Genomic DNA, 14,004 nt, shown 5'->3' on the forward strand with positions numbered 1-14,004 from the left:
GAGTACATTTGTGTGTGTGTGTGTTCGTGCATGCGTGTGTGTGTGAGTACATTTGTGTGTGTGTGTGAGTGTTCGTGTTTGCATGTGTGTGTGTGTGTGTGTGTGTGAATACATTTGTGCTTGTGTGTGTTCGTTTGTGCGTGCATGCTTGTGTGTGTGTGTGCGTGTGTTCGTGTGTGCGTGGGCATGTTTTTGTGACATATCAGGACACAACTCTGTATAATGACATGGGTATGACACAGGTATGACAAGGAGAGAGTGACTTATGAGGACATAACCCATGTCCCCATTTTTCAAAACGCTTATAAATCATACAGAATGAGTTTTTTTTAGAAAGTAAAAATGCACAAAGTTTCCTGTGAGGGTTAGGGTTAGGTGTAGGGTTGGTGAAGGGTGATAGCATATACAGTTTGTACATTATAAAAACCATTACACCTATGGGATGAACACACTTTTCACAAAAACAAACATGTGTGAGTGTGTGTGTGTGCACGTGGTTTTTAACAAGCTTCAGGGGTGTGATGAAACACAGTTCAGTCTGCTCTAACACTGATGTCACTCTGTTAAACCGTCTAAATTTAACACACCAGTCGACCTGACCTTTAGTCGGCCCACGCTCACACACTTACGTCACGTTATCAGTCTTCTATATTCTGATGAATGTTTGAAATCACCTTCAGCCACAGAAATAATTGAGCTCAAATGTGTGGACTCTCCATTTATTATATTCATTCAGCTATTCCAGCTTCCCCTTTCCTTACATGGTGTGTGTGTGTGTGTGTGTGTGTGTGTGTGTGGGCTGATGGGTTCTGTCATGTGCTCTAAACACAGTTAAGTTGAATAAAATCACTATGGGACTCTAATAGAAACAGAGCTATTAATCAGGAACACAGAGGAAGAGAGAGAGAGAGAGTCTGGAGCAGCCGCTGGGTCTACAGGTCACAAACAGATCGAGTTAACATTTACCCAAACACACATCACTCCTCAGAGACAAGATCGGCTGACCTCACCATGCACTACTTTTATTCTGGACACCATGAGTTATTTATTATACCTGAATTATTATGTTAAACTATAATAATATAGTCACACACACATATACCAAATAAATCCTCCCTTTAAAATGTTAATAAGCATGTTTATTTTAATGCACAGTTAAATGGTTAATTGCATTTTATGATGTATTTATTTATTTCTCATAGTTGGTCCCGATTAAAAAAAAGGCTGTGTCTTGTTGGTTTGTGACCCACCGGTTAAGAAATCTGATATGACAGACATGTGTTTTAACCTAGACAGAAACAATCTGCTTATGTACAATGTTTGTAATGTTTACATATGCATAATGGACTGATATGTGATATAAATACTGGTATAATATAGCAACAAATGCATTGCTCATTATAAGTTAATGCACTAATTAATGTTAATGTTACAGTGTTTTCAAAATTATGTGTGACCAGTCAGTGTGACCGGAAATGTTGAGCGAATTAGGTTGTTGGTTATGGTTAGTAAATGCAATTTGCATGCAGAAAAAAAATAGATTTTGTCTACAGCATAAAGAAAAAATAGTGCATGTGTTTCCCCAAATGAATCAAGTCTGAGTCTTGTTTTAGATCTGAAAATACTGACACTGTTGTAACGTCGGCTCTGCTCTTTTGTGCTCTTCACACACACACACACACACACACACACACACATTTCCTGCTCAGGAAGAAATCACGATCATCCCGCTTTCAGCAAAGTGACTTGCTGTTTTGGTTACCATGACAACGCAGCTGTCAATCAAGCGTGGACCATGGCAACGGGGCTTCACCATGACTGCCAATAAAGTTGTTTCCATTAATGGAATAAGCTTTTTATTGCCATGGAGCGAGAGACAGATGGACACACAAAGAGAGAGAGAGAGAAATAAATGCATAAAGAAAGCACGAAGTATTAATACAGTGGCTTATAACTCAAGGAGAGTGAATACACAGTAGCAGAAAACTCTTCAGTCTTATTGCTTAATTAAATGTCGACACAGTTATTTTAGTTTTGGCTGGAAGTTGATTGTTCGATATAAATGCATTGTTTTCTGTTCTTCTCAAAACTATGAGTGACTGATAAAGTGTTTGTTTACTGACTTTCTTACCATGTATTTAACCGAATGTGTGTGTGCGTGTGTGTGTGTGTGTGTTACAGAGAAAGCTCTCTTCTGATTGGTTCCCAACTGAATGAATCATCAAACTATTTCTGCTGCAGCAAATCAGCCATGATTTGTTCCCAAGGTAACCAAGTACACACACACACACACGCACACACACACACACACAGATGGCAGAGGCACACTAAACACGGGTTCGAGCTCTGTACCTGATTGCTGCAGGCTGCTGCATCTGTGCGTGTGTTTCCATCTGTCAGTCAAACCAATGACCATCAAATCACATTTATAGAGCGATTCAGTTTCATGAAGAAACTACACTTTCATGATAATGTTTTCATGACAATTAAGCACATGTCCTCCTAAATTCACATTACTATAATGCATCCAGACAGTTAGGAGAAATTTGCATAATTCTCTCTCTTTTTCTGTATCTATTTAAATCGTGAAGTATAATTTGTGTACAATTACATGAATAATTTGATGTAATATTTAAACAACAATAAAAATATTGCTGATGTTATTTATAAATGTATCTATTTAACTTGTGAAATATTGCACCTTATGTACAATTACATTATAAAACACTTTATTAAAAAGAATGTTATTTCTTAGTTATTTTTTGTTATATTTATAAACTATTTATCTATTTATTTCAGTTACTGTATTAACGTATGCACAGTTACATAAAGTTTCAATTAAATACTTTTTAAAAATATAATATTTTAAGAAATAATGTTATTTCTTTGAGTAAAAATGTATACATCAATATAAATTCAACTTTTATCTATTTATTTATATAAATTAAGCCTTATAATATGATATACTGTCTTCATACAAAATCTATTTTCTTCTTCTTTGAATTGTATTTATTTATTTATTTATTTAAATGGTGAAATACAACCCTGGATGTGTTTTCATGAGATTTACTTGTGTCTAATTCCCAGCTTTATTCCAGGTACGCTGAATAATTAATGATGATATAATGATTAATGAATAATGAATGTGGGTAAACTGAATGTAATCAGTAAACATGCTATCCCAGCTGGAGTGTATTCATTTTAGACCCCAAAATATTCATGCAGAAAACCTGAAAGTGTCAATTGATTGGCTTTCAGGTACATATAATGTAGAAAACATCTGATCTTAAGGAATGAACTGTGACATAAGATACAGAAACAACATGAGCACCTGCACACACCCCTGACTGAGGCTCAATTAAAGGAAAGTTCAGCTCTAAAAATACAGACTCATCATTATCAGCTGCCATTCAGAGCCATACTGTGTGTGTGTGTGTGTGTGTGAGGAAAGGTCACAGCAGGGGTCGACCTCTGGGTCTGGAGCCTCACTGACATGTTATGGGAAATAGAGAGAGGTAGACAGAAAGAGACAGAGCCGTGAAGGGATTGTTAATATTAATGAGCATTTATCTGAGTGCTATTTAAAGGGACCCACAGCGATGACCTTTACACACACTAACTCTCTCCTTCATTCTGTGTCATAACCATCAGACTGTTATAAGACTTCAGCTCAGATGGGTTTTGTTGCTGTATATCTGACTCAAATACATTTAGTTGTTATATAGTCTGATTCTGATCAGCAAAAATCATATTTGGTTTGATGTTTAGATTTGTTTGATCTGATTTTAAACCACATAGAAATGTGTTACTACTTTATAAGTGAATATTAATGAAATTTTTTTTTTCTTTTTTTTTTTTTTACATTTTCAGTTTTCGTTTTAATTTATATTGAAGGTTTAGTTAAATTACTTTTAAAAAATATTTCTTCATAGCTTTATTTTATTTCACTTTTAGTGTTAGTACTTCAGTTTAATTATTTTAATTAGTTCCCAGGGCAACATTTCTCATTTTTGTATTCTTTTCTAAATGTGCGTTTTTCATCTATTCTTTTTTCAGCTTAATTTTAATTGTTTTGTTTTTTTATTATTATTATTTCCTCAAAGTTTTATTTATTTTGATTTCACTTTTAGTTTTAGTAATTTTTGTACTTAAACTTATTTAGTTTCCAAGGGAACATTTCTAAATTTGTTTGTATTTTTTTAAGTTTGCGTTTTCATCCAATATTTATTTAAAGCTTTATATCAATTACCAAACATATATTTTTTAATCTTTGCAGCTTTAATTTTTTTGTTTTAGTATTGTTAGTCCTTAACTTATACTTATTATATTTAGTTGACGATGCAACATAAAAAAAAAAAAAAATGTTTTATTTGTATTTTTCATCCAGTATTTATATTTAATTTTATTTAAGATTTGTATCGATTACCAAATACTTATTTATTTCAGTTAGCTCCTAATGTACCATTTCTAATATTATACTTTTTTTTTTTTAGTTTGTGTTTTTCATCCAATATTTACATTTGATATCTCTATTTCATTTACTGAAAAGAAAAATATTAATATCTTTTTTTACAAATTCTTTGTATCTCTCATTTTTTTATTTCAGTTTTAGATTAAGTAATTAAATGCTTCAACTTAAACTTAATTCCGTTAGCTGCCATGGAAAAAATTCTAACTTTAATTTGTTTACTAAGTTATTTAATATTTGTAATTTACTTTATTTCACCTTCATTTCAATTACCGAATTAGTTTTAGTTAAGATTAACAACACTGGTTTCAATTCATTTTTCAATTTATTTTTGTCACAGATTGAATCCATTTGTATGTGGTTATAAATCAAATTCTGTAGCATAAAACATTATAAAAGAACAAAACCGTAAAAAATAATGGGCATGCATTTTAGATCATTCTTAAGTTTAATTGAACTAAATGGAGCTGCTTTTTTGTGTTTTTTTTTTGTGGGGACTTTAGAGATGGTTAATTCATGATTGATTTATTAATTTTGCATCTGTCAGATAAATTACTTGCTTCTCAGGAGGTGAATTAATAATTTATGTTTCTCAGAATATATCTTAGATTTTCTAATTCAGGAAAATGATCAAAGACGCGTGTTTTGGAAATTTGGCTAGTTAAAATATGCATTTTAATTCCACTAGAATAAATGCGTCACATGTAACACTTTTTAGCAACCTTTTCACACTACTACTGTTTTATAATTGTGACATTTATTATCAAGTGTTTTCATGTAAAACGTACTTATGCTGTCTTGTCGTCATGATAAATGATATTTTCTGTTATGAATGACAGAAACATAAACACATGTTCTGATGCAACATTGAGACAATCGCTGTGGGTGAATAAATGAATGAGTCAGTAAAGAGATTCACTGAACCATCTCAAGACATCAAGATCCAGCAACACACACACACACACACACACACACACACGCACACACACACACACACACGCACACACACACACACACACAGAGCACAGGTCACAGACAGGTTCATGCATTACTCACTCGACTAGAGAGCAAACACATCATTCAGTGAGAGACTGAAGCTCCTGGCTGTGTGATTCAGCAGACGTGAAGTTTAACCCACACACACACACACACTCTGCTCGAGATCATGTGTGTGTGTGTTGTGGTGGATTATGGGATGTTTGTGATGCCTTGTCGAAATGATGATGATGATTCCCTGACAAAAGAGCTTCACATGTGTCATAAAGCATGATTTTATTTAAAATGAGTTCTTCTGCGATCACATGTGTGTGTGTGTGTGTGTGTACATATGTGTGCGTGCATCTGTGTGTGTGTGGATAAACACTACATTATGGCAAAATCATAAATCCTCGTCCTTGTGGGGACATTTTTTTTTTTGGGTTCCCATGAAGAATCATTCAGAATGAAGTTTTAGAAAATCTAAACATGTGGAAAGATTCCTGTGAGGGGTAAGTCCAGGTTTAGGGTGAAAGAAAATACATTGTATGAAAACCATTATGTGTGTGTGTGTGTGTGTGTGTGTGTGTGTGTGTGTGTGTGTGTGTGTGTGTGTGTGTGTGTGAATGACAGAGTGGACTTATTGATGGATTTAATTTTGATAAATCTTAAGCACCACAAATGAATCCAACATTATATTATAATATGATAGATAGATAGATTGAACGATCATTCGTCAAACATTCATTATATCATACATTCTGTTTTTCATTCATTAATTCTAATGTTCATTCTATCATTCTTTCTATCTTTCATTCATTAATTCATTCTGTTTTTCTTTTGTTCAGTCTAAAGTTCATTCTAACGTTTGTTTTATCATTTGTTCATTCAATCAATCAATTAATCCATAGTTTGTTCTATCTATCATTCATTCTGTCATTCATGCTATTGTTCATTTTATCGCTCTCTCGCTACCTATCTTTCATTCTATTGTAAATTTTATCTGTCGTTCATTATATCTATCATTTGTTTGTGTATTGTTTGTTAATTCATTCTATCTCTGTCGTTGTATCTTTATCATTCTGTCAGTTCATTTTGTCCGTCTGTCCATTTAACGTTTTCATTCATTCATTCATCTATCCAAGCCATTCTTTCTTTCTCATCCATCATGCTTCTGTTTTTATCTTTTAGTCTCTTCATCTCTCTCTCTCTCTCTCAGTATGTGCTCTAAACATTTACTGCTGCACAAAGGTCACGACACACCCATCCATTTATCTCTCTCTCTCCCGTATCTCTTTTATCTCCTCCCTCTCGTTCTCTCCGTTTCTCCTTCTGTCCCCTGCATTTTGACAACATATCATTCCCGTAATTTCTTCATTCCTCCCCTTTCATTAAATAAATCCCTCCATCTCCTGATTCCATTCATCACACGTTTCCTCTCTCAGCTCAGACTCATTCAGAGATTGATTTTGCTCGCTGCTTTTAAGCGCTCAGATAAAGGTGTGTTAGGATAAAAGAGAAAACCCTTTCCACTCCTTATTCTCTCCTGCAGCCTGAGGAGACGAGCAGGAAACGATTAACTTCACCTCTCTCCCTCCTTCTCTCCATCTACCTCACACACACACACACACACAACTCATTCCCAAAGCTGTCAGTATTCCGCAGCTGATGAGGGCTAAAAGAGCTGGAAGGCAGCCAGGGCAGAGATAACACACACACACACACACACACACACACACACTGCTGCATCAGGACAGCAGTGGATTCTGCAGACTCAGGCTGGGCGTCCAGTGCACAGAAGTGTGAGAGGTTGGTGCCCAGCGGGAGAGAGGTTAAACTGGGATTGACTCGTCTCGGTGGGTCCCTGTCTGGCTTTTGCTCATAGAGGTTCTTCAGCGGTTCCTTAAGTTCTCATCAAGAGCCATTCTTGGCTGTTTAGGCTCGAGTTGCTAGAAGATTCTTTACTCTCAGAAAAAAAGGTACAAAAGCTGTCACTGGAGCGGTCCACCTTTGTGCTTTTTTTTTTGATACCCCTAAAGTGTGCAATTGTGCATTTTAAAGATACATTTAAGTTCCTATAAAGCTTACATATTAGTACCTAAGCAGTACATATCTCCTTGTAAAAGGGAACTGCCCTAGTGTCATTGTATTTAGTTTTTTTGAGTATTTTGAGATTTTTTTTGAGAATATTTTATTATGAGCTCTTTAGATCAGTATTTTGGTTTCTGGTTATGAAATAATTTATGAAAATTCACCCTTTTAAATGCATGTTATCGATCATATTTTGATCACTCATGCATGTTTTATTTTTTTAAATGTTTCATAATAACTGAACATTTTGGTGAAAATGACAGACATCTTTCTGGAAATGCTCTGATAATTTCGTCAGGTTAAACCCCGCCCCTTCATCCACTTTAGAGTGCCACACCCACATCTCAATGTCCATTTAACAACTAATGCATAAAAGCAATTCACTGCCCCACATTTTTTCTTTGTTGATAAACTGTTAAGCTTGGTTGTTTGTAACAATACAAAAGAAAAGAGTTTTCAGTTTCAACACCAGCTTAAGCCAAGGTTATTGTCATTAAATCAAAATTATTAAAAATCAATATATCAAGCTGAAAATCATAAAATCAAGTTGCAATGAATATATATATATAAATGTAAAGGTTGCATAGGCAACTAAGTGAAATAAGTTTTAAGTTGAAGCACTAAAATTACAAACTAGAAATAAATATGAATTAAAACTTTAAAAAAATAAATAAAAAATAAACAGTAATGTAAATAAAAATTATAATAATTAAATGTAGTAATACTGAATAAAGATAAAACTGGCAAAAGCACAAAACGCAATTACAAAAAAAAAAAAAAAAAAAAAATACATGAATATACACTGTAATAGTGTATAAATAATACTAAAATAATTGACCAGTGTTGGATCTGTTTTAGAATATTAACAAATGCCTGTAGTCAAGAGAACAGATCTGAACAATATAGTCTCCAAGCCAGACCAATTCAAAGCTCACACAATCATCATTATGAAAAGGCAATACATAAATAGATTAATTAAAAGCTCAGTGTCCAATACACTTCATCTCAATACGCTTTTATGCTTTTTCCAATGCTTATGACGCTCTCATTGACATCCAGTGAAGCACAATATCTGAGAGAGACGTAATTGAGGCCTGCTGCCAAAACATTGATCTTTATTGCACTAAAATTAATGATACAGGTAAGTGCCATTGACTCCCAGTGAAGTACAGATATGTAAAGGAATCTAATGCACATGTTCACGTAGATTAAAGTGGATTGTGTTCATTTAACTTAACTCGTAAAAGGGTTTTAAAATCTCTATGGCCTCTTGGGTGCTTAGGTTTTTACACTACACTCTTAAAAATAAAGATGCCTCACGATGCTATAGAAGAACCTCTTTTTTTTTTTGTCTAAATGGTTCGATAAAGAACTTTTAACATCTGAAGAACCTTTCTGTTTCACAAAAGCTTCTTTGACGCGAAAGAAGTTTCTTCCGATTATAAAAAAGTAAGAAAGAGATGGTTCTTTAAAAAACCTTAGACTTAATGGTTCTTTGTGGAACCAAAGATGGTTCTTCTATGGCATTACTGTGATGTACTTTTTAAGCACCTTTATTTTTAAGAGTGCATGCAAACAGGCTACACTTGCAATGCTCAAGCACTTGTGTCTGTCTGCATAAAAAACATTTCTGAACTACAAACCTTTTCATTTCTGACTTGAATCAAAGGCAACTGAAAATGAACCATTCTAACAAGCCCAGAGATGTACAGATGCACACCAAAGCATGCTGAAAGCTGGTAAAGAGTTAATGTTGAGGTATATGCATGCAACAAACACATTTAATATAAGCAAAAGTTGCTCTTAAAAGCTGCAGTGTATCATTTCTCCACACAGAATAGCAAAAATAATAACTGTTTTCAAACAGGTTTCTAAGACAATGCCCCAGTTCGTCTACAATTGGTCATCAAACATACACAGCCCCAAACTCACTCCATTGGTTAAGTCAGAATCTGACAAATGAAGCCACTCAAACAGATGAATGTTGAAGCTTTAGTCTTTCACTCTTCATTAAGTCAAATGTGACCCTGAATAATGAAAAGAACCTAATCAAAACACACTCTATTCAGTTTTAGACTTTGTCTCACATAACTTTCACTCACAGGCATTGGTGACAGCAAAGCTGTTGGCCGTCTCGATGTTGTCGACGTGTGGAACCAGATTGAATGGGGCCTCCGTGGCATTCGGACTCGTATTGTGGAGAAATATGGCCAACCGGAAAGCTGTATATTCTTGATCAGTGTTTCTTATAAACAGCCCACCTGGAAAGAGTGAGGGGAAGAGCGAATAAGTGACTGCAAAGAGGTGCTTATGTATCCTAAAGGAATAGTTCAACCTAAAGAGGAAAATTGTTCACTTATCTGCATGACTTTCTTGTTTTTCTTTCACTGTAAATCATACTCTCAGCTGTAGCTCTAACATCTTTCGTTTATTTTCAAAAATGCCACACCAGTAACTCTAAAAGCCACTGGTTCTCACGTATCTCTGATTGCCAATGTCAAATCTTGATGCACCACATTGGAATGTTCAAAAATGTGAATGAGCTCCAAGATGCTGATTTTCTGTCCTTTAGGGGCTCATTTACTTTCGTCTGCATACACTTTTATTGTACAAAATACACTCTTCAAGGAATGGTTCACCCAAAATTGGAAATTTGTTGAACATTTACTCATGCATCTAAGATGTAGAGTAAGATGAGTTTGTTTCTTCATCAGATTTGGAGAAATATAGCATTCCATCACTTGCTATGAGATCTATGAGATGTTTTAACTTCAAACTGTTACTTCTGGCCAAAATACGAGTCCATAATCATGCTTCCTCCAGTCTCTCACATCAAGCTGTTTCTGGCTGTTGACTGTAAATGGTGCTTGATCTGTGCAGATATCTCTCCTGATTCAGACCAGACCACTTTTTCAATGGAGGAAGCAGTATTATGGATTATAGACTCGTATTTTAGGCAGAAACATCATTTTGCAACAGTTTAAAATGGGCTTATTTCTCACAAATATGCAGCTTTTCACATCACAAGATATTAACTGCTGTACTGGAGTGGTGTGGATTATTGTGGTGTTTTTATCAGCTGTTTCGACTCTCATTCTGACGGCACCCATTCACTGCAGAACATCCATTGATGAGCAACTGCTATATTCATCCAAATGTGATGAAGAAACAAAATCATCTTGAACTGCCTTAGGATGAGTATATGTTAAGCAAAAAATTTTTTTGGGGGGTGTACTATTGCTTTAAAAGTGTAGGTTCCAGAAGGGGATTTTCATAGTGATGCTACTGAAGAACTATTTCGGTTCCCCAAAGAACCTTTTAGTAATCAGAACCATTTTTTTTTGTTAGTATGAAGAACATTTTGAAAATCTTTCCAATATACACTCTTAAAAATATAGGTTCTTTATTAGCGTTGGTGGTTCCTTGAAGAATCATCAACATCCATGGAACCTTCCATTCCAACAAAATGCCTTTAGAATGGAACCGAAAATGGTTCTAATATGGCATCACTGCAAAAAAAAAAAAAAAAACTTTTGGACCATTCATTTTTTATAGCATAAAGAACCTTTTGGGGAATGGTTTCCATGCATGTTAATGGTTCTTCATGGAACCATCAATGCCAAATGAAGAACTATTATGTGTAAGAGTGTATAAAGGTTGTGAACATTCTGCTAAACATCTAATTTTGCGCTCCACAGATTAAAGCAAGTCAAACAGGATTGGAACCACATGCAGGGTGAGTTAAGTGCTCATTTTTGGGTGAACTGTCCCTTTAATCATGGAAATTATCGCATTTGTTGTTGGTGTAACCAGAGCATACATGTCTGCACTTGGCAGGAACAGTGTCACGTTCTATTTCATCACATCCTCCCAATTCTTCTCTCTTTCTGATGGATGTTTTGGCTCAGCTGCAATTGGAGATCCCATAATGTGCTTTTATTTGTGATGAACAACTGAATCATTGTGCATTTTCATTGCAGTGGTATGTAAATGTCATTAGGCATTGCGTGCAACTGTGCATCTCTCTCTGTGAATGTGTGTGTGTGTCCATATTTAGCGTATTAACTTTATCGGCAGTGCTGTCAAAGGCGCACAAGTCAGCGACCGCATCTCATTATGGCGTGAGACTCTCCATCTCAATGAGCAATGCAGTGACTGAACACACAAGCAAGACACATCCTGCAAAAAGAGAGGGAACTGTGTGTCTGCGAAAGAGAGAGAGAAAGGGGTGGGTGGGCATGCATAGTGGTTTGATGATGTTAATCAAACACAGAGCTGCAAATCCAGTGAAATGGGAAACTTTGATCAGACTGAGAGTGGAAGAGGTCATCCCACATCGCACCAGAAAGACAAGACCGAATACTGCAGTGTTGCTCTAAACTGGTGATGAAAGCTACAAAAGCACACTCAACATGCACTTGACCACAGTTTTCATCTTGATGACCACAACTCATGCATGCTAAAGTACTCTAAACCATTGATAACATAATCTCTCCCTGATAACACTGCACTTGTAGAGAATCATAAACCAATCAACCATTAAATATCCCATTTAAGAAAATATGGACAAGTTGCAGGGCTGTAACAACCAAAAACAGAGTCCCCCTCTGCGTCCAATGAATTGTCCCAATTTTAAAAATAGTGGTCAACCAATGTGGCCTGATTTTTTTATTTAAAATTTGATTCCCATAATATTTTGCTATTAAGTTAATTGGCTTAACGCATTTGGTGCACAGAAGCACCTTTTTTTAGTGTCCTTTAAAGAGAATAGTGCAAGATCGAAACCCCAAAACAAATAAGCATTACAGCACACAAGGATCTTTTAAACCCTATTGCATACTCTGTGTATTTGTATAACGCAGTGTATAGATTATTGTGAATTATTATGCACTATAAGCACACCGTATTCCTCGTGGGGTTAATAAAGTGCCTATCTAGGCACCATGTTATAGAAGTGTAACTCACCGATTTGAACACTGCTGGGAAAAGCCCCTTCACTGAGTCCCCACAGCAGCGGGATCAGCACCAGGATCCGCATTCTGTCCGAATCAGAACCCGTCTGGACTCATGGATGGATGGAGACGAGATAGTGTGACGGGAGAGAAATGAAAGGAAATAAATGGGTAATCTCGCGAAAGGAGTTTCAGCAATCCATCCTATAAGCAATCCGTGTGTTCCCCGCAGTATCCACTGGAGAGAGAAGAAGAATCTGTCCGGGTGAACGCTTGAGAGTGAGTGAGTGAGTGAGTGAGAGAGAGAGAGAGAGAGAGAGAGAGAGAGAGAGAGAGAGAGAGAGAGAGAGAGAGAGAGAGAGAGATGCACGCACGCACACTCTCGCTCTAGGTCTTTGGCTTTCCAGTTGTTTGCTGAGGCAAGTACTGATGTTATACTGCCAGATATTTAAACATACCCCTACACATACCAATTAAACTTGAGCGAGTTTCCTCAAACCATGTGTCTTTGCACGCGCCTTTACTGGGAGTGATCGGACGCATCGTGTTCACTTGCTGAACCAGAAAACAGTGGAAGAATACCACAGGAGCTTATTGAAGGAGAGACCCGAGCCACAAACAGACCATAATATCAAAGTGACTTGAGGGTTGATTCTTTTGACGGGAAGCGAACAACGCACGAGCGACCATACACGCTAAAACACTCACTTCCGATAAATTGAAAAATATGTAATATTATATTATAATATATATATATATATATATATATATATATATATATATATATATATATATATATATATATATATATATATATATATATATATATATCAAAAACATTACATTGACATTTTTAAGGTTTAAAAAATAAAAGAATAACAGGAAAAACGTGAAAAAATTAAACGTTTATTAATTATTACATAATAAATAAAATAAATAATTATTAAATTAATAGTTATATTAATATAAACAATTATTATATTAATTATTATATTATTTCCATAAGGCTATTTTTTTATCGGATGTTTTATTTATTTAACGCCCTCGCTTTCCCGCACGCATGAAGCTGCTAGATCGCCTCTTTAATAAATCGAGCGCTGCATATGATATTTCGTTATAGACGCGATTTTTATGTCCGTTTTTATGTCCGCACTAAATATTCGTCTTTAACCCTTGTTTATATCATGGCGTTTCACGTTCAAAAACAGCTCAACTTTTACAAACGCGTCCCCCTTGCGTTCAGTTCAATCCCAGTGCGCTGCGTCTGTCTGCTTTTGAGCGCAAGAACACGTTCTGCGTGAACGCCCCTGAGGATTCTCCCGCGTTCTTTACAGACAGAAACATGCTGTTCTGGGGTTAGTGCACACTACTTCTCTCTCCTTCTGTTCTCTTCTGATGTCTTTCTCTCGTGTGCAACACAAAACGAGCTACAATTTCATGTTTCGGCTTCAGTACAGGTGAACAGAATAGAATAGAACAGTGTAGAGTTGAAAAGAATAGAACAGAATACAGAAAAGT

General features: G+C 35.6%; 1 protein-coding gene across 1 annotated transcript in view; it reads right to left on the reverse strand.

Annotated features, from left to right (window-relative positions):
* The window catches only part of LOC113114558 (glutamate receptor 4-like), a 15,180-nt gene extending 2,401 nt beyond the window's left edge, over window positions 1–12,779 (reverse strand). The window contains exons 1-2 of the mRNA XM_026281449.1: window positions 12,500–12,779; window positions 9,637–9,795 (exon numbers count right to left, since the gene is read on the reverse strand). Of these exons, the coding sequence (XP_026137234.1) occupies window positions 9,637–9,795; window positions 12,500–12,572 (232 nt within the window). The 5' untranslated portion in view covers window positions 12,573–12,779. The remainder of the gene's footprint in view (window positions 1–9,636; window positions 9,796–12,499) is intronic.
* Between the last annotated feature and the right edge of the window lie 1,225 nt (window positions 12,780–14,004).

This window comes from Carassius auratus, chromosome 15 (assembly GCF_003368295.1).
Source record: "Carassius auratus strain Wakin chromosome 15, ASM336829v1, whole genome shotgun sequence".
Taxonomy (NCBI): domain Eukaryota; kingdom Metazoa; phylum Chordata; class Actinopteri; order Cypriniformes; family Cyprinidae; genus Carassius; species Carassius auratus.